The sequence below is a fragment of the Hyla sarda genome, chromosome 3 (assembly GCF_029499605.1).
Source record: "Hyla sarda isolate aHylSar1 chromosome 3, aHylSar1.hap1, whole genome shotgun sequence".
Taxonomy (NCBI): Eukaryota; Metazoa; Chordata; class Amphibia; order Anura; family Hylidae; genus Hyla; species Hyla sarda.
In genome coordinates, this window is record NC_079191.1 from 349,451,779 (window position 1) to 349,473,799 (window position 22,021).

The 22,021-nt window shown below is 44.4% G+C and overlaps 1 protein-coding gene and 1 long non-coding RNA gene across 7 annotated transcripts in view; one reads left to right on the top strand and one right to left on the bottom strand.

Moving 5' to 3' along the window:
* SLC8A1 (solute carrier family 8 member A1) overlaps positions 1-22,021 on the bottom strand; it is a 568,703-nt gene that overhangs the window by 56,632 nt on the left and 490,050 nt on the right. For all 5 annotated transcript variants that reach the window (XM_056567535.1, XM_056567539.1, XM_056567534.1 and 2 more), the window contains one exon: positions 4,092-4,222. In XM_056567535.1, the coding sequence (XP_056423510.1) occupies positions 4,092-4,222 (131 nt within the window). The remainder of the gene's footprint in view (positions 1-4,091; positions 4,223-22,021) is intronic.
* Positions 1-22,021, top strand: part of LOC130362666 (uncharacterized) — a 67,170-nt gene that overhangs the window by 16,559 nt on the left and 28,590 nt on the right. For both annotated transcript variants that reach the window (XR_008891514.1, XR_008891515.1), the window contains exon 2: positions 16,357-16,460. This is a non-coding gene — a long non-coding RNA (uncharacterized LOC130362666). The remainder of the gene's footprint in view (positions 1-16,356; positions 16,461-22,021) is intronic.

Genomic DNA, 22,021 nt, shown 5'->3' on the forward strand with positions numbered 1-22,021 from the left:
AAAAACTGTCCGCTATTGGGAAGTGTCCCCTATTGGGAGGTGTGCACTAAGGCAGATTTTACTGTATAGGCACATAGGGGAAGATTTATCAAAACATGTGCAGAGGAAGAGAGGTACAATCAGATCACTTCTTTTATTTTAAAAGAGGCCTGTGAAAAAAAACCAAGCAATCTGAATGGTTGCTATGGGCAACTGCACCGCTCTTCCTCTATGCAGGTTTTGATAAATCTCCCGCCAGGCTGCACAAGTTCAAGTCAGTGGCAGTAGGTGACATGAAAGTCAGTATAAAATAGATAAAGTCAGGCAGAATTGGAAACCAGGAAACAGATACGAGTCAGGATACAGTGAATAACAGGATCAGAGTACCACATTTTTGCTTGCAACACTTAGATCCATCAAAACTGGGTGCTGGGTGGATCTCCCTTAAATAGACAGTTTCCAGTGCGGATATGTGGGGAAAGAGTAACCAGTGCAAGCAGTGGCTCTTCAAATGAGAAAAGGAGCATTCAACAGGCTCCTATAGGCCAAAACCGGAACTGCTGAACAGTGACTGCTCTTAGCAGTGCCAGAGGCGGAAGGAGACATTGCTCCAATGGGAACCAGAGAGTACAGGTTTTCCTATTCTATTCAAATTTGATTGTGATGGCCTATTGTAGAAAGGTCATCAATATAAATGATGTAATTTTGATTTCTGTTTGATTCCTATATATATATATATATATATATATATATCTATATATATATACATATATATATATATATATATATATATATATATATATATATATATATCTTCAATCCCCTAATTTGCTGCGGACATCAGAGGTGACAGATTCAGAGCACAGGTCTTTTGGAAAGTTAGTGTGCTTACTGTGCTCTGAATCATGTCTGCCACCTCTGATGGCCCTGGCCACTTTGGGGATTGAATATATATATATATATATATATATATATACATATATACATATATTAAATAAAAAGCTGTTTATATAATTCAATGGAGGGGGTGTGAACATGGTTGCCTCATCACAGAACAGAGGCAAGAACTGGCATCCGGGCAGTGGGCAGACATAACAGGACAGGGGAGTGAAGATTTAAATTAGTCACCACTCTGAGGGCCGGCCTGAAATCATACACTAGAGCTGGTCAGGCCCCCTATGGTGATAAGTCATCTATATTAGACGGCTTTTACATCATACACAGGCAGAATCGAAAAGCTTTCATCTTACTTAGGTACATTGATTTATGTTAAGCTGATTTTGACCGGATAAACTGCTCCACTTTTTCTGCGCATTGGTTTTGATAAGTAGCCCACATAATGTGGTACAGAAGTATGAGTTAGGTTGGTTTGTTCCCTGCACCCAGACCCCATGTCTCCATGATATGTCAGAAGAAAGGTGCATGTACTTTCTAAGTGTTATTTGATGCAGACTACTACACGAAAACCCATAATGCAACAGTTGGATTCTGTTTTTAGAACTTAATCATCTAGACAAATCCTTACACAATGATTATAAATACATGTAGTTGTGTTTTGGGGCCGGCAAGTTCACAGCGAGCTTTGTCTCAGTCCCTTAAGATTAACATAAAATATTAGTGTATTTTACGCACATGCATTTTTATTTTTAGTAATCCTCTTTATACATTAGTCCCTTAGGAACAACTGTTACTAAGCAATTCCGCCTTAGGCAAGAGTCCCTCTGTTGTAATACAAGTCTGACTGGCTTCAATTAAATGTGGAAGCACCAAAAAGCAAAATATGAAGATATGAGTGCAGTACAAGAACTACATAAGGATACTTTTTATGTCCCTGAAGAATTATTACTTATACTGAGAGAGTCTCATGATCTGTGAATCTATGGTAGCAAAATTATTATTTCCAATGGTGTTCTTTTTCCCGATATCTTTTATATGCCTTGTATAATATAATTCATTTTTAACCTATACTTCTCAACTCAAAACAGGGGAGACCATCCAGACTCACAGTAGAGATGATAGAGCTCCCACAATTGCTGCTGTTTTTGTATTGCTTCCATTGACATTGTTGTTGTAAATCCTCCCTAGTGGGAGCTTCAGCAGCTATGGCAACTGAAAGGACTGTTTTATTGAAATTTATGGTGGCATAAAGGAGGCACATGGTTGGCACTGTGGTACACAACCTGCAGTATTGCTTATTGGGGGCACTCTGGTGCTGCTTATAAGGGACATGACTAAGACTCTGCTTATGGGGCACTCTGTACTGATGGGCACTGCTAACAGAGAGACTAGATATGTCTAGTTATGTGGTCTATTACTAAGGTTTAAGTGACTGAACGTGTCAGGTCCTACATCACCCCTAGCTATGTAGATATCATTTTAATAAAATATGTTTTACTGGACTTGTCCAGCTGGGAATCTTTCTTCATGTTTAAGAAAACATAAATCTGTATAGATAAATGCACAATACATCTCAAATCTTTAAAAAAAAACAATAAGGATGACCAGATTCATCCTTATACAATTGTGCCAGCATGTCTATGACAATGTACCCTTGTACCCCTGTACCCTTGCTGCCCTGTCAGGCAGCCTCCCTGAAGTGTCCCCTGGACCCCACAAAATCTTTCCCCCTATTTTCTGCCATATGTTATACTGTAAAATGTATAAAAGAGCGTTATTGCTTTAAGAAATGTTAACATGTGATCACCAGTTGTCATGTGAGTGTAACCCCGTGAGGTATCAGTGACCATGTGACCTAAGGGTGACCTATGGGACCCCTCCTAGTCTCCCCCATATAAGCCCTGGGTGGAGCTAGCTCTCTCACGCTCTTGATTTCCAGTTAAGTCTTTGTTGAGGTCGAGTGCAGTCAAGTTCTAATAGTGTGTCTGGAGTACAAAGGAAGCCTCAAGACAACCACACAGCCACAAGTCTACAAGTCCACAACCCCCCCCCCCCCAGTCAGAGCCTGGTAAGCAGCAAACAGGGTATAGTCAGTCTCAGTCAAGTCGGTCAAAGTCAACCTGTCTTCAGCCAGCATGGCCTGCATCAAAATTGGCCTAGTCCACTGCAAGTCTTAGAAAGCCCTAAGGTCTCTGAAGTCACTGGTCAACTCCGTGGGCCTGGCTAAGCTGTATAGACTATTCCACCTGTCTACCCTCGGTAAAGCTACCATTGTGCCGTAACTTGGCATCAGAGTCATTATTGCCCCCGTGCCTAGCCCAGGATCCAGTCATGTACCTTCAGGTGGTATTGAGGATAAACCACGCCCTGGTGTCACGAACACAAGGGGTTAATGCCATCTGCCCCTAGGGGAATTCCATGTGCCCTCATCACACCATCTACCACAACAAGCTTTAGTGTCCTTAGCTGTTGTTTTGTATTAGACATTGTGGTACTTCCTCTGTACAGTTATCCCCCGACCTACGATAGCCCCAACATACGATCAATTCAACATATGATGGCCTCTCAGAGGTCATCGTATGTTGAAGGCAGCATTAACATACAACGCTTTTATATGTTGGGGCCATCGCATAAACGGCTATCCGGCAATGCAGACTGCTTCAGCTGCCGCCGGATAACCGTTTAATATGCCCCGTGTGGACCGCTGACGATCATTCACCTGTCCCCGACGTTCCGGACTGTCCTCTTCATGCTCTGCTGCATGGTCGTCGCTCTCCTTTGTTGTCATCACGTCGCCACGCACACCGTCCCATCATCCAATAGGAGCGGCGCGGGCAGCAACGTGATGACAGTGATGGAGAGCGACAATCCTGGGCAGCGGTGACGGTCCTGAACGGTGGGGACATGTGAGTATAACATTCTATATTATTATTGCACGGATCCCTCAACATACATTGGATTCAAGTAACGATGGTTAATTTGGAACGAATTACCATCGTATGTTGAGGGACCACTGTATTATATCTACTATTAAAATGTACCATGTAGTGTTTAAATCTATGTGCTGTACTGTGATAAAAAATCCTTAAGCATGGATGATGAATATGGATGCAGATAATATGAGTGTTCTCTGCTATAAGGTTTGACAATCACAGCACCATAAAACTATGTTATATTGCTATATAAACCACACGGAAACTAGAAAAAGTTGATACCTTGAATTCATATGATTCTTCAATAATGATTTCAAGTTTTGTGTGTTCTCCAAGCACAGGTCGGCCCATTTCAGCTATACGTCGCTCCTCCTCTTCTTTACTATTGAGTGTCACCTTATCTTCATTCTCTTCTGCAAAAAGGAAAAATAAAAATTTACTTAAATTATATACGAGTCAGTCACATAAAGTTTTATGTATTTGATAGAGGTTTGTATAGTCTTCTTGTTTATGGTGTCTTAAAGCAGCTTTTATACCATAGGAAAATCAAACAAAAATACAAAACGCTAAATAAATGTCACAAAATCATAAAACTTAAAGGGGCATTCCCCTGGTAAACATTTTTTTTCCTTTATAAATCAACTGGTGCCAGAAAGTTAAACAGATTTGTAAATTAGTAAAAAAAAATAGGAGAATTAACCATAACCTCAAGGCCACTATCAGATAAACTGGTACATGATGAATAAGAATGAACCGTGCTTCAAATGTATGACAAATTCCTATAAAACTTTATTAAAAGTATACCATATTTATCGGCGTATAACACGCACTTTTAAAACTTAAATTTAAGGCAAAAAGCCTGCCTGCGTGTTATACGCCGATAAATCTTCTGGTCACTGATTTAAAGCGGCCGCAGCAGCTGCTGCTTGTTAAGTATTAGCAGCACGGCCGCGGCCACTTTAAATCAGTGACCAGCGGCGTCTCCTCCCCGCTCTGCTTTAAATTTTTCTTACCTCCCCCCTCCCTCATCATTCCCCCTTTTCCCTGCTTTTCATAGTTTTTTTTATTTTTCTTACCTGGCTGCGCTTCGGCAGGCCAGGTCAGGCGGCGGGTCTTGTGGGCTGCGGTCAGTGAAGCAGATGAGTGACGTCCTCTCCCGGCTCCTCTGCGCGGCATCAGTGACGTCACTTTTAATTTCCTGCAGTCGCCGCACTCCGAGCTCTGACTAGCAACTGCTGCAGGAAATGAAAAGGAGACGGGAGAGGACGTCACATCACTTATCTGATAGTGGCCTTGAGGTTATGGTTAATTCTCCTCTCTTTTTTTTTACAACTTTACTTTACACCTAAAGTGTAGGTGTTCAACCATTTTATACCTCGGCTAACTAGATTGTGAGCTGCTCTATACCTTTCTTTTATTCTAGATTTGCAAATTACTTCTATAAAAAAAAGATCTTAATCCTTCCACTACCTATCAGCTGCTGAATGTTCCGCAGGAAGTTCTTTTCTTTTTGAATTTCCTTTCTGCCTGACCACAGTGCTCTCTGCTGGCACCGCTGTCCATTTTAGGAACTGTCCAGAGTAGAAGCAAATCCCCATAGCAAACATATCCTGCTCTGGACAGTTCCTAAAATGGACAGAGGTGTCAGCAGAGAGCACTGTGGTCAGACAGAAAGGAAACTCAAAAAGAAAAGAACTTCCTGTGGAGCATACAGAAGCCGAGGTATAAAATGGTTGAACACCAACACCTTAGGTGTAAAGTAAAGTTGTGAAAAAAGAGAGGAGAATTAACCATAACCTCAAGGCCACTATCAGATATGTGATGTGACCTCTTCTCCCGTCTCCTCTGCGCGGCATCAGGGACGTCACTTTTCATTTCCTGCAGCCGTTGCTGTCACGATTCGGCTGGCAGGAGGTGGATCCTCTGTGCCAGAGAGGGATTGGCGTGGACCGTGCTAGTGGACCGGTTCTAAGTTACTACTGGTATTCACCAGAGCCCGCCGCAAAGCGGGATGGTATTGCAGCGGCGGTAGTAACCAGGTCGTATCCACTAGCAACGGCTCAACCTCTCTGACTGCTGAAGATAGGCGCGGTACAAGGGAGTAGACAAGAGCAAGGTCGGACGTAGCAGAAGGTCGGGGCAGGCAGCAAGGATCGTAGTCAGGGGCAACGGCAGGAGGTCTGGAACACAGGCTAGGAACACACTAGGAAACGCTTTCACTGGCACAATGGCAACAAGATCCGGCGAGGGAGTGCAGGGGAAGTGAGGTATACATAGGGAGTGCACAGGTGAACACACTAATTAGACCAACTGCGCCAATCAATGGTGCAGTGGCCCTTTAAATCGCAGAGACCCGGCGCGCGCGCGCCCTAGGGAGCGGGGCCGCGCGCGCCGGGACAGGACCGACGGAGAGCGAGTCAGGTACGGGAGCCGGGGTGCGCATCGCGAGCGGGCGCCACCCGCATCGCGAATCGCATCCCGGCTGGGGGCGGTATCGCAGCGCACCCGGTCAGTAGATCTGACCGGGGCGCTGCAGTAGCGAGGATGTTGCGGGCGCTCAGGGGAGGAGCGGGGACCCGGAGCGCTCGGCGTAACAGTACCCCCCCCCTTGGGTCTCCCCCTCTTCTTGGAGCCTGAGAACCTGAGGACCAGACTTTTGTCTAGGATGTTGTCCTCAGGTTCCCAGGATCTCTCTTCAGGACCACAGCCCTCCCAATCAACCCAAAAAATTTTTTTCCCTCTGACCGTCTTGGAGGCCAGTATCTCCTTCACGGAGAAGATGTCAGAAGAACCGGAAACAGGAGTGGGAGAAACAAGTTTGGGAGAGAAACGGTTGATGATGAGTGGTTTAAGGAGAGAGACATGAAAGGCATTGGGAATACGAAGAGAAGGAGGAAGAAGAAGTTTGTAAGAGACAGGATTAATTTGGCACAAGATTTTGAAAGGACCCAGATAGCGTGGTCCCAGTTTGTAACTGGGGACACGGAAGCGGACATATTTAGCGGAGAGCCATACCTTGTCTCCGGGAGCAAAAATGGGGGAAGCTCTTCTTTTCTTATCGGCAAACTTTTTCATGCGAGAAGAAGCCTGTAAAAGAGAATTTTGGGTCTCTTTCCATATGGTGGAAAGATCACGAGTCACTTCATCCACAGCGGGCAAACCAGAGGGCAAGGGAGTAGGGAGGGGGGGAAGAGGGTGACGGCCGTACACCACGAAAAATGGGGATTTAGCAGAAGATTCAGAGACTCTGAAGTTGTACGAGAATTCGGCCCATGGTAGAAGATCTGCCCAGTCATCCTGGCGGGAGGAAACAAAATGCCGTAAATAGTCACCCAGGACCTGGTTAATTCTTTCTACTTGCACATTGGATTGAGGATGATAAGCAGAAGAGAAGTTTAATTTAATCTTGAGTTGTTTACAGAGAGCCCTCCAGAATTTTGACACGAATTGGACGCCTCTATCCGAGACGATCTGCGTGGGCAAACCGTGAAGACGAAAAATGTGTACAAAAAATTGTTTTGCCAACTGAGGCGCTGAAGGAAGACCAGGAAGAGGAATAAAATGTGCCATCTTGGAAAATCGATCAACGACCACCCAAACAACAGTGTTGCCACGGGATGGGGGTAAGTCTGTAATAAAGTCCATACCAATCAGAGACCAAGGCTGTTCGGGGACAGGCAGAGGATGAAGGAGACCAGCAGGCTTCTGGCGAGGAGTCTTATCCCGGGCACAGACAGTACAAGCCCGCACAAAATCAACAACATCCGTCTCCAGAGTCGGCCACCAATAGAAACGAGAGATGAGTTGCAAGGACTTTTTGATGCCCGCATGGCCTGCGAGGTGGGAGGAGTGACCCCATTTGAGAATCCCGAGACGTTGGCGTGGAGAAACGAAGGTCTTCCCTGGAGGAGTTTGCCTGATGGAGACTGGAGAAGTGGAGATCAGACAGTCAGGAGGAATGATGTGTTGCGGAGAGACCTCTACTTCCGAGGCATCCGAGGAACGAGAGAGAGCATCGGCCCTAATGTTCTTGTTGGCAGGGCGAAAATGAATTTCAAAGTTAAAACGGGCAAAGAACAACGACCACCTGGCCTGGCGAGGATTCAGCCGTTGGGCAGACTGGAGATAGGAGAGATTCTTGTGATCGGTGTAAATGATAACTGGAAATTTTGATCCCTCCAGCAGATGCCTCCATTCCTCAAGTGCCAATTTAATGGCCAGTAGTTCTCGATCCCCGATGGAGTAGTTCCTCTCCGCCGGAGAGAAGGTCCTAGAAAAAAAACCACAAGTAACAGCATGCCCGGAAGAATTTTTTTGTAGAAGGACCGCTCCAGCTCCCACTGAGGAGGCATCAACCTCCAATAGGAAGGGTTTAGATGGGTCAGGTCTGGAGAGCACGGGAGCAGAAGAAAAGGCAGACTTGAGCCGTTTAAATGCGTCTTCCGCTTGGGGAGACCAGGACTTAGGATTGGCATTCTTCTTGGTTAAAGCCACGATAGGAGCCACAATAGTGGAAAAATGTGGAATAAATTGTCTGTAATAATTGGCGAACCCCAAAAAACGTTGGATAGCACGGAGTCCGGAGGGGCGTGGCCAATCTAAGATGGCAGAGAGTTTATCTGGGTCCATTTGTAGTCCCTGGCCAGAGACCAAGTATCCTAGGAAAGGAAGAGATTGACATTCAAACAGACATTTCTCCATTTTGGCATAAAGTTGATTGTCTCGAAGTCTCTGAAGAACCATGCGGACATGCTGGCGATGTTCTTCTAAGTTGGCAGAAAAAATCAGAATATCGTCCAGATACACAACAACACAGGAATATAAGAGATCACGAAAAATTTCATTAACAAAGTCTTGGAAGACGGCAGGGGCGTTGCACAGGCCAAAGGGCATGACTAGATACTCAAAGTGTCCATCTCTGGTGTTAAATGCAGTTTTCCATTCGTCCCCCTCCCTGATGCGGATGAGATTATAAGCACCTCTTAAGTCCAGTTTGGTAAAGATGTGGGCACCTTGAAGGCGATCAAAGAGTTCTGAGATAAGAGGTAGGGGGTAGCGGTTCTTTACCGTGATTTTATTAAGTCCGCGGTAATCAATGCAAGGACGTAGGGAGCCATCTTTTTTGGACACAAAGAAAAATCCAGCTCCGGCAGGAGAGGAGGATTTGCGGATAAACCCCTTTTTTAAATTTTCCTGGATGTATTCAGACATAGCAAGAGTCTCTGGGGCGGACAGAGGATAAATTCTGCCCCGGGGTGGACTAGTGCCCGGGAGGAGGTCAATAGGACAGTCATAAGGCCTGTGAGGAGGTAAAGTCTCAGCTTGTTTTTTGCAAAATACGTCAGCATAGTCCATATAAGCCTTAGGGAGACCGGTTACAGGGGGACCCACAGGGTCAGGGCAGGGAGTACTGGGAACCGGTTTAAGACAGTCCTTGAAACAAGAAGTACCCCAGCTCTTGATCTCTCCTGTGGACCAATCAAGGGTTGGGGAATGGCGTTGAAGCCACGGTAGTCCAAGGAGAATTTCGGAAGTGCAATTGGAGAGGACCAAAAACTCAATTTTTTCGTGATAAGGTCCGATGCACATTAGGAGGGGCTCCGTGCGGTAACGCACGGTACAGTCCAATCTTTCATTGTTAACACAATTGATGTAGAGGGGTCTTGCGAGACTGGTCACCGGGATGTTGAACCTGTTGATGAGAGAGGCCAAAATAAAATTTCCTGCAGATCCGGAATCCAAGAAGGCCATAGTAGAGAAGGAGAAGGTAGAGGCAGATATCCGCACAGGCACAGTAAGGCGTGGAGAAGCAGAGTTGACATCAAGAGCTGTCTCACCTTTGTGCGGAGTCAGCGTACGTCTTTCCAGGCGGGGAGGACGGATAGGACAATCCTTCAGGAAGTGTTCGGTACCGGCACAGTACAGGCAAAGATTCTCCATGCGGCGTCGTGTCCTCTCTTGAGGTGTCAAGCGAGACCGGTCAACTTGCATAGCCTCCACGGCGGGAGGCACAGGAACGGATTGCAGAGGACCAGAGGAGAGAGGAGCCGGGGAGAAAAAACGCCTCGTGCGAACAAAGTCCATATCCTGGCGGAGCTCCTGACGCCTTTCGGAAAAACGCATGTCAATGCGAGTGGCTAGATGAATGAGTTCATGCAGGTTAGCAGGAATTTCTCGTGCGGCCAGAACATCTTTAATGTTGCTGGATAGGCCTTTTTTAAAGGTCGCGCAGAGGGCCTCATTATTCCAGGATAATTCGGAAGCAAGAGTACGGAATTGGATGGCGTACTCGCCAACGGAAGAATTACCCTGGACCAGGTTCAGCAGGGCAGTCTCAGCAGAAGAGGCTCGGGCAGGTTCCTCAAAGACACTTCGAATTTCCGAGAAGAAGGAGTGTACAGAGGCAGTGACGGGGTCATTGCGGTCCCAGAGCGGTGTGGCCCATGACAGAGCTTTCCCAGACAGAAGGCTGACTACGAAAGCCACCTTAGACCTTTCAGTAGGAAACTGGTCCGACATCATCTCCAAGTGCAGGGAACATTGCGAAAGAAAGCCACGGCAAAACTTAGAGTCCCCATCAAATTTATCCGGCAAGGATAGTCGTAGGCCGGAAGCGGCCACTCGCTGCGGAGGAGGTGCAGGAGCTGGCGGAGGAGATGATTGCTGGAGCTGTGGTAGTAGCTGCTGTAGCATCACGGTCAGTTGAGACAGCTGGTGGCCTTGTTGCGCTATCTGTTGCGACTGCTGGGCGACCACCGTGGTGAGGTCGGCGACAACTGGCAGTGGAACTTCAGCGGGATCCATGGCCGGATCTACTGTCACGATTCGGCTGGCAGGAGGTGGATCCTCTGTGCCAGAGAGGGATTGGCGTGGACCGTGCTAGTGGACCGGTTCTAAGTTACTACTGGTATTCACCAGAGCCCGCCGCAAAGCGGGATGGTCTTGCAGGGGCGGTAGTAACCAGGTCGTATCCACTAGCAACGGCTCAACCTCTCTGACTGCTGAAGATAGGCGCGGTACAAGGGAGTAGACAAGAGCAAGGTCGGACGTAGCAGAAGGTCGGGGCAGGCAGCAAGGATCGTAGTCAGGGGCAACGGCAGGAGGTCTGGAACACAGGCTAGGAACACACTAGGAAACGCTTTCACTGGCACAATGGCAACAAGATCCGGCGAGGGAGTGCAGGGGAAGTGAGGTATACATAGGGAGTGCACAGGTGAACACACTAATTAGACCAACTGCGCCAATCAGTGGCGCAGTGGCCCTTTAAATCGCAGAGACCCGGCGCGCGCGCGCCCTAGGGAGCGGGGCCGCGCGCGCCGGGACAGGACCGACGGAGAGCGAGTCAGGTACGGGAGCCGGGGTGCGCATCGCGAGCGGGCGCCACCCGCATTGCGAATCGCATCCCGGCTGGGGGCGGTATCGCAGCGCACCCGGTCAGTAGATCTGACCGGGGCGCTGCAGTAGCGAGGATGTTGCGGGCGCTCCGGGGAGGAGCGGGGACCCGGAGCGCTCGGCGTAACAGTTGCTAGTCCGAGCTCGGAGTGCAGCGACTGCAGGAAATTAAAAGTGACGTCACTGATGCCGCGCAGAGGAGCCGGGAGAGGACGTCACTCATCTGCTTCACTGACCGCAGCCCACAAGACCCGCTGCCTGACCTGGCCTGCCGAAGCGCAGCCAGGTAAGAAAAATAAAAAAACTATGAAAAGCAGGGAAAAGGGGGAATGATGAGGGAGGGGGGGAGGTAAGAAAAATTAAATGCAGAGCGGGGAGGAGACGCCGCTGGTCACAAATATGTTTAACTTTCTGGCACCAGTGGATTTAACATTTTTTTTTTTACAGTGGAGTAACCCTTTAATCATGAAAAAACTGTTGATACAGAGAAACAAAAAGGCAACATTATCAATCCACTAAAGAAAAAAGCACTTGGCACAGCCGACAGAATCGGTCATAAATCCACCAATTCACCAGTATAGGCTCCAGTTCAGACAGATAAACCACAATGCGTTCACAGGTGGTGCTCACTATATAAGAATTGAAGTCCAGTAAAACCAGCATCATAAGAAATGAATAGGGCACTTACCATAACATTGCTTCTGCAACGTACGTTTATTTAAAAAAGTTCAAAAACACATAAGCATTGCGGGTACCCGTTTTGAAGTTTTTCAGTAAACGTACACCGCAGAAGCAACGTCTGACAATGTAAAAAAAAACTTACTAATTTTATATATAGTTGACGAATGTAACTCCATTATATGATTTATGTAAAACTAATCATAGCCTCTTTTTTAATTTCTCTTATCAATGTTATTGTTTATTAAATACTTTAAAAAAAAAGTATTATATTTTATGGACTGTTCACAAATCATTTGAATATGAATATATTTAGGATATTCTCTATTTAATTATTTTTCTGTTACTTTTTCCCCAAAGTACTATTTTTTCTATATGTGTAGCTTCACTATATACACTGATTGTATTTTAATCGTTATTGTTCAAAAATCTTCAATAAAAATGATAATGAGAAAAAAAATTGTTAATAGTTTTGTTTAAACAACAGTTAATAATTATTTACATTTTATAACTTTATTTTCAAACTAGAAAGTGGTGGAATATGGAATTATGGAATTAGTTTTAAAGCAAAACTAAGGCCCCTTTCACACTGCCGGTATTTGGTTAAATTCGGCCGTCAAACTCCCTATTTAATAATTTTTTTGCAGTTTGCCGGAAAGAGCATACTGGCAAATAACGGGTCCCGAAGGACCCTATTGTATTCAATAGCCACCGTTATTTTCGGAAGCACTATTTTTCCTCTGGCTTTTGTCTATCCTAAAATAACGGGCTGTACACTGCTGGAGACAACCGTCAGTGTGAACGTAGCCTAAAATGTATGGTGTCACTAAAAGACAATATGGAAGCACTCTGTAAGATCCCAGAGTCAATTGTTTATATAGGCTGGTGACTCTTGTTTTCTATGATACCACAACGCCTTTCCACTTCATAACACTTAAATCATCTATGGCTTTGTTTGGACCTCTGGTTATTTCAAACAATGGAGGGGTACTCTGGTGGAAAAATTAAAAAAAATGTTTTTAAATCAACTGGTGCCAGAAAGTTAAACAGATTTGTGAATTACTTCTATTAAAATATATTTGTCCTTCCAGTACTTATTAGCAGCTGTATGCTACAGAGGAAATTATTTTTTGTCTTCTCCACAGTGCTCTCTGCTGACACCTGATGCCCGTATCAGGAACTGTACAGAGCAGCATAGGTTTGCTATGGGGATTTTCTCCTGCTCTGAACAGTTCCTGATACAGGCATCAGGTGTCAGCAGAGAGCACTGTGGACAAGACAAAAAATAATTTTCACTGAAGCATACAGCTGCTAATAAGTACTGAAAGGATTAAGATTCTTAAGTAAAAGTAATTTACAAATCTGTTTAACTTTCTGGCACCAGTTCATTAAAAAAAAAAAAAAAAAAAAAAGTTTTCCAACGGAGTACCCCTTTAACATTTTCCATTTTCTTGCCATGTTGTTCCCCCCCCCCCCCCCCTTTCCCCCAGTTTCCAAGATATAAGGGTTTTAATCTTTGGTTGACTGTCTGTACTTTTCACTGGATAGTTAGGTTGGTGGAATTTTATTAAAAATTTTGTAAAATGTTAAAAAAAAGTCCTACATTTTCTTAATGACCTATCTTCATCTCCTTCCCTTTGATCACAGCATAAACGACTGACACCATCCTTTTTTACCCTTTGTTTGCTAATTAATGCTATATAGGCTGTGGGTATAGGCTATATCAGTAATCTCGGCTGTGACCAGTCCTATTGAGTGAGCGACACTGTAAGAAAACCGCTATATCTTGGAAAAAAACAGCATTGGAGTTAGGGTTTTCTATTTATTTATTGTTTGATTGCCCGCAGGTTACAGGCCTGTATGTTGTAAAGAAAAAGATGTGACCATACAGATCCACCAGTCCACGCCCCTTCAATAAATATGCACGCCCTTGCTACAGTCACCGCATGGAACATAGCACACATAATCAAGGTTAACGCCCCTCTGACGGATTACCTTGATACTCAGAGGGGACTACAAAGCCCTATAACTCAGCCACAGTGGGTGGGCGATCGTCATGCTGTAAACGGGTAAGGCTTTCGCACTATAAAATTCATCCATTTTAAAGATCCGTTTGATGTTCCGTTATGAAAACCCTGAAATCGGCCATTAAACGTCCGTTAGAAAATCCCATTATAGTCTATGGGATGTTTACAATATCCGTTTTAATCCGTTATAGTCCGTTATGAATAAAGGATGTTATTTTGTGATGGAAGATAGTAACGGGAGAAATAGTGCATGCACTATTTCTTCCGTTCATTCTCCCGTCACAAAATAACGTCCGTTATTAATAACGGACTATAACGGATTAAAACGGATAATGTAAACATCCCATAGACTATAATGGGTTTTTCTAACGGACGTTTAATGGCCGATTTCAGGGTTTTCATAACGGAACATCAAACGGATCTTTAAAACGTCTGAATTTTATAGTGTGAAAGCAGCCTTAGTGATCAGCCCCAACTAGAGATGAGCGAACTTACAGTAAATTCGATTCGTCACGAACTTTTCGGCTCGGCAGTTGATGACTTTTCCTGCGTAAATTAACCTTCAGGTGCTCCGCTGGGCTGGAAAAGGGGAATACAGTCCTAGGAAAGAGTCTCCTAGGACTGTATCCACCTTTTCCAGCCCACGGGAGCACCTGAAAGCTGAACTAATTTATGCAGGAAAAGTCATCCACTGCCGAGCCGAGAAGTTTGTGACGAATCGAATTTACTGTAAGTTCGCTCATCTCTAGCCCCAACCCCATAGCTATGTACAGGTTACTGTCACTCTAGTAATACAACAAAATTCCAGATATAATAGCTTAAAAAATGTTGATATAATTATGGGGGGTATTTATCAAAGGATTTATGTGGGTTTTTTTTTCATGTAACTTTGGCGCAATATTTTGGCGCAGTGTCTTTTTGCTCCAAAGTTTGGCGCATCTTCTCCACTGTCATTTTTAACCACTTTCTCAAAATCACACAGTCCTGTGTGTGATTTCAACTTTAGTCAGTAATTCATCATTTGCGCCAATCGATCTTTTTGGTGCAAATCCCCGCCAAGAAATTTTGCACATGGAAAACACACTTAGCAATGTCAGAAAATGTAAAGGCGTTAAAATACATTAAACATTTTTGTTTGTGAAAGCAGTGACGCCTCCGGGGCTGCTCAATACTATCCTGCGACATAGTTGTCTCTAAGGAACCTTCACCCTCCGTTGAGCCAGCACTGGACATGGCCACACAGGTTCAGGAAAAGTAAGCACTAAAGCAGTGGTCTCCAACCTGCGGACCTCCAGATGTTGCAAAACTACAACTCCCAGCATGCCCGGACAGCCAACGGCTGTCCGGGCATGCTGGGAATTGTAGTTTTGCAACATCTGGAGGTCCGCAGGTTGAAGACCACTGTACTAAAGTAACAAAAAAAAAAAAAAAATACCCAAGTTGAAAATGAAATCCATTTCACATGGTGGCTATAAACCCCATAAAAGAAAATAACTCATGTCGCTTGCTGATATACTGCAGGAGGGACTCCGAAATGGCTGCTCTACAGGGTAAAATACGCGTCCTCTGTGGCGGTAACTTCTGTGTAAAAGGCGCTGTGAACAGCTGATTTCAACATTTGCGCCAAAATTACTAACAACTTGCACCAAATGATAAATTTGGTGCATGTTCACGAAAACCAAAGTGAAAAAAAAAGGGTAAAAAGAAACTGTCAACAGACAAAATTGATAAATACCCCCCCCCCCCCCTACGATAGTAAATAGGGGCATAGTTTTCTAGTTCACTAGTTGTAAACTTATTTAGTGTATATAAAAGTCGTTGGTATAACCTTGTATTATTATAATCTGCGGAATATTTCCAGATGTATGGTACTGTGCCCATTCTGACTGATGTAGCTTGGAGTAGTACAGTTATCGTTAGAGATGAGCGAACTTACAGTAAATTCGATTCGTCACGAACTTCTCGGCTCGGCAGTTGATGACTTTTCCTGCATAAATTAGTTCAGCTTTCCGGTGCTCCGGTGGGCTGGAAAAGGTGGATACATTCCTAGGAGACTCTTTCCCAGGAATGTATCCACCTTTTCCAGCCCACCGGAGCACCTGAAGGCTGAACTAATTTATGCAGGAAAAGTCATCAACCGCCGAGCTGAGAAGTTCGTGACGAATCGAATTTACTAGTTATCGTCCCCACTAACACCTACTACATTTACAATATTTCAAGGACTTTCTATTATCCCTTTTTCCTGCATTTTCTCGTTAATTATGGTAAATAAAGTGTCTTGTTATGAGATGATTTCCTTTTATTTGATGTAAGACTAAGCCTGGGTGAGTTATAGCTGAACTGTGTTTTACCTTCTCGCTGCTGGTAATTGCAAAGCTTAGAAGCGATAGCGCAGCGTGCGGCAGGAAGATGATTAAAGTGACCTCAGTATTTGAACTGTCTTTCATTAGGGTAATGAAGCTGCGATGTGATGGGATTGTAACTGGAACATATTACCTACACAGAAGGAGGATCTCAACAGTTCAAGCATTATCTACTTCTAAGGCCATTTTAAGTGAGTAGAGATGCCTCTAGGTAATAACCTCCTGCAGCCTATATATACTCCTTGGAAGTACAATGACCCATTGCCTGAATGCATTAGGCAACATTCAGCAGGAATAGCTTTTCTTATTAGTTTGCATTTGCAGCATTATTATGAGGGTAACTTCCCACTGTGTTTGCAGTGCCCATTTTAATGGGATCAGTAGCACCACATAGCAACAAAAAGTAGAATTCCACAGATGGCCCATAGTGCAATAAAAACCAAGACTATAGGGCTCCAAATAAAGTCCACCTGAGGTAAGTTGTTAACCCAGGAACTTTCCACACATGCTCAGTTGGGCTTCTTTTGGAGCACTTCAGTCTTTTTTATTGCATTTTTTGTTCAGTATACATGGCAGTAAAACTTCCATCAAAAGTATCCATTTTATCTGTATGGAATATTACAATCTTCGGTGCTTTTCCATAGAGCAGTGTTTCCTATCTAGGGTGCCACCAGTTGTTGCAAAACTACAACTTTGGCTATCCAGGCAACTTGGGAGTTGTAGTTTTGTAACAGCTGGAGACACCCTGGATGGGAAACACTGCTATAGACAGAGACATTTTAGAGAAAAATGTATACTGCATGGTGTGGTGCCCTGATGCAGAACACGCCTGTCTTCCTTACCGGTCAGGTGGAGGTCACATAACATGTCTGCTCTGGGCCTACTACTCAGGCTTATATGTGTTATGCACTGCATTGTAATATGTATTGTTAAATGAACTTTTATTCATTTTGTGTCTTTAAGAGTTAACTTGTCTGTGCAGGAGGATGCTTAGGGGATCACATGACTGCTTCAGCCAATCAGGGCTTCTGCCTGCTCCCCCAAGTGTGGCTAGAAAAGGAGGAGCTAGTTTAGTGGGGGGGGGGGGAGGAGAGAAAAGGTCACCTTCAGACCTCTGGACTGACCTAGGAAACCCAGTTGCTGCATCAATCTGTTCCTGAGCGACAACACCCTTCACAGCATTACACTGACCAGACCTTGCACTATTCAAGCCAAGTTCAGGGAGGTCAAGTTCCAATAGGAAAACATGAGATAGAAAGCCTCAGGCAACTCAGGTCCCATTAGGTGCAGTCTGGCAGTAAGCCCTAACACAGTATTCTTAAGTATTCTTTAGCTCCAGAGTCTTATGCAAGTTACTCAGTCTTATTCAAGCTACAAAGCCTAGTCTAAAATATATTTCAGCCAAGCAATAAGCTAGTCAGCAAGGACTACAAGTCCCACAGTGCCTAGACGCAACTGTGATTTCTAAATCATCCTTCAGCGAACAGTGCCTTAAATATTGAACTTTTCTTGTTAATTCTGAAAGTTTCTAAGTAAAGTTGAAGTAGTTTCTGTAACCCTGCATCTGTGGTATTTATTGCCTTAGTACTTGGCCCAGAAAGCAACTATTCTAGAAATGTAAGGGGTTAACACTACCATGGTGTCATGAACTCTATTCTGGTCACTACACCCTGTCATTAACTACACATGCCAGCCCCAGTTAGCCTCAATGGTAACATAATGGCAACATAATGGAGAGTAATACAACTGTACGGCTATATATAGGCAATGGCAGAGGCATCTATGTAAGGTATCATACAGCATACTAAAGTTAGCCAAACCCGTGGCCACCATCAGGTTTGGCCATCTGTCTCAAGTGTATGGCGACCTCTGGACTCTCCACCAAAAGGGTCCGGTGTGTTGTATATTTAAGGCCTAATGTTTGGGCAGGGATAAGCTGGTGAACACAAAGATCCTAGTCTACATAGATAATGTTTTAGGACTGTGTCTTACGGAAAAGCCAGAAGACTGATTCCATAAAAGCAAAAATGTGAATACACCTACAGCAAGTACTACCGTCTACTAATAAGTATCTGTCGAAATAACAGATATGTGAAGATACTCAACTTTTTATGGATGGTGCTTTACTGTGGACATACCCTCTATGCTTTATTTATAATAGACATATCAATCCATACTATACGGTCAAATGGCTGAACATTCATTTCTATAGTATAAACTTCAGAGCTTTATAAGGTCACTGAAAAGGGCTAAACCATTTCTGTAAGATTTCCCTAAACGAGACTGCTAGTTGGTAGAATATAAGGAAGGATCTATACCAGAACTAAAATAGAATATAAAAATATTATATCCCACATAATAGTGTGTATGCAATGTATATGTCAATCTTGTAACATATGCATTTTTAGCTTTTTAAGGAAAGAAAGTCTTACATCTGGTTATCAAGTACCGTCAATGCTGGAGCCTTTAACATGTCACAATGAGTTGTTTCGTTCTTTATCACTAGAGATGGAAAATTACCTGTAACTAATACCAAATGTGAAGTCTTTGCTCTGTTCATTATTACGAACTAAACATATGTCGCTGTCTGGCTTGGAGCAGTTGGCGTACTGAGGCCTCACAAGCCAACCAAGGTTACAGCTCTTCTTCATTTAGCACAGAAATTCTGTAGAAAAATGCTTTCCTCAGCTTTAACCCTTGGTGATGGAGACAGTCTAACAGATTGTCTTAGGCCCCTGTATCACCCGTCATCAGCCACGGAGCAAACATAGCTCCGTGCTGCTGATGTACGGGGGGTGCTGCAGGAGAGATCGCGGGGTCAGACATCTTATCCTCTATCCTTTGGATACGGGATTAGATGTCTAGGAGCGAAGTACCCCTTTATAAAAAATACCAGACATCTTATCCCATATCCTTTGGATAGGGGATAAGATGTCTAGGGGTGGAGTACCCCATTAAGATTCTGCATTTCCCTTTATATTGATTGAATTTTGTAATGTTTAATGTGATTTTTTTGGATCAGTAGCTAATGTTCTAGTGTTTTTGGAGTAAAATGATTCTAGTGGGACTATACTGATAGTACCAGGATAAGCAGACCCTAGGCACTAACGTCATAATGTAAACTATTTAGTGACTATGGAAACATTGTGCCGTGTAGGTTTTTTATGTCTAATCTTGATCCTAAGGGCATCGAGCATGGGCATTATTTTTCTTATAAAATGGGAGATTATGCAGAATTTGCCTTTACAATATTACATTTATTACCTCATTTAGTTTTTGCTTTTTCCTTCATAAAAGCTGGTAAAAAATCACCAAAAGGGAAAGTATTGCTCACAACAACGCATGAACTTTTTTATTCTTGCAACCTGCTCTAAATAAACAAGCATTAGATACCGTATTTATCGGGGTATACCACGCACCGGCCTATAACACGCACCCTCATTTTACCACGGATATTTGGGTAAAAAAAGTTTTTTACCCAAATATCCATGAAAAAATGAGGGTGCGTGTGTGCGCGTGTATACCCCGATATACCCCCAGGAAAGGCAGGGGGAGAGAGGCCGTCGCTGCCCGCTTCTCTCCCTCTGCCTTTCCTGGGGTCTAGAGCGCTGCTATCGGCCCTTTTCACCCCCTGATTATCGGCGCCGCTGCCCGTTCTGTCCCCCTGACTATCGGTGCCGGCGCCGATAGCCAGGGAGAGAGAAGCGGCGCCGACAGCCAGGGGGAGAGAAGGGGCAGCGGCACCCATTGCCGGCGCCGCTGCCCCGTTGCCTCCCCCCATCCCCGGTGGCATAATTACCTGAGTCCGGTCCGCGCTGCTCCAGGCCTCCGTCGTGCGTCCCCGGCGTCATTGCTATGCACGGCGCGGCGCATGACGTCAGAGCGCCGCGCCGTTCAGCACATAGCAATGACGCCGGGGACGCACGACGGAGGCCTGGAGCAGCGGAGCAGCGCGGACCGGACTCAGGTAATTATGCCACCGGGGATGGGGGGAGGCAACGGGGCAGCGGCGCCGGCAATGGGTGCCGCTGCCCCTTCTCTCCCCCTGGCTGTCGGCGATAACCAGGGGGTGAGAAGGGCCGACAGCAGCGCTCTAGACCCCAGGAAAGGCAGGGGGAGAGAAGCGGGCAGCGATGGCCTCTCTCCCCCTGCCTTTCCTGGGGGTGTATCGGCGTATAACACGCACACAGACTTTAGGCTAAAAATTTTAGCCTAAAAAGTGCGTGTTATACGCCGATAAATACGCTTATTGGTTGCTGCTTCTACTTCTTACTCTTTCTAATACGTTAAAGGGGTACTCCGGTGAAAACCTTTTTTCTTTTAAATCAACTGGTGGCAGAAAGTTAAACATATTTGTAAATTACTTCTATTAAAAAATCTTAATCCTTCCAGTACTTATTAGCTGCTGAATGCTACAGAGGAAATTCCTTTCTTTTTGGAACACTGATGACATCACGAGCACAGTGCTCTCTGCTGACATCTCTGTACATTTTAGCAACCATACATAGCAGATGTATGCTAAGGGCAGCATGGTGGCTCAGAGGTTAGCACTGCTGCCTTGCAGTGCAGGGGACTTGGGTTCAAATCCGACTAAGGACAACAATAAATAAAGCATTATTATTATTATAATAACGTCAGCAGAGAGAACTGTGCTCGTGATGTCATCAGAGAGCATTCCAAAAAGAAAAGAATTTCCTCTGTAGTATTCAGCAGCTAATAAGTACAGGAAGGATTAAGATTTTTTAATAGAAGTAATTTACAAATATGTTTATCTTTCTGCCACCAGTTGATTTAAAAGAAAAAAGGTTTTCACCGGAGTACCCCTTTAAAGCCACCAAATTCGAAATATACTGCAACACATTGTATACTTATCAGTGATTTACCAAACCAGCTCACATTGTTATTCATGAACACAGGGGATTTAGGTCTGAAAGCACACATTCCATACAATGCCCAATAAAATACAGCACTACATTAACATGTGCAGTCAGCTGATAAAGATTTCCAGTTCTCCAAGCGTAGCATGATGATGACTAGAGAATACCTTGCAAGTGTCTACAATGAGAAAAGCAATCTTCTATAAGCTCATTGGGTAACCTTATCGTATATTTAATCCATTACTGCTTAATCCATCGCAGAAGGAGGTACAATGCTATTTCAATATAACCTGAAACAATGCACGCTAACCACATCCATTTCTTCATTCCACGGGGGTGGTGGCAGACAGTCAGTTACATACATAGAATCAAGTTTAATTTTGTTCCTCCTAAAAAATGGAATTGTAAACTTTTCCAAATTGAAAATACTGTAACTGTATGTGTTAAATATTTGTAAATGCATTAGAGTGGTCCCTCAAGTTACAATATTAATTGGTTCCAGGACGACCATAGTATGTTGAAACCATTGTATGTTGAGACTAGAGATGAGCGAACTTACAGTAGATTCGATTCGTCACGAACTTCTCGGCTCAGCAGTTGATGACTTTAGTCTGCATAAATTAGTTCAGCTTTCAGGTGCTCCGGTGGGCTGGAAAAGGTGGATACAGTCCTAGGAGAGTCTTTCCTAGGACTGAATCCACCTTTTCCAGACCATTGGAGCACCTGAAAGCTGAACTCATTTATGCAGGATAAGTCATCAACCGCCGAGCCGAGAAGTTCGTGACGGATCGAATTTACTGTAAGTTCGCTCATCTCTAGTTGAGACCACAACTCTATGGAGACCTGGTAATTGGTTCCAAAGGCATTAAAATGTC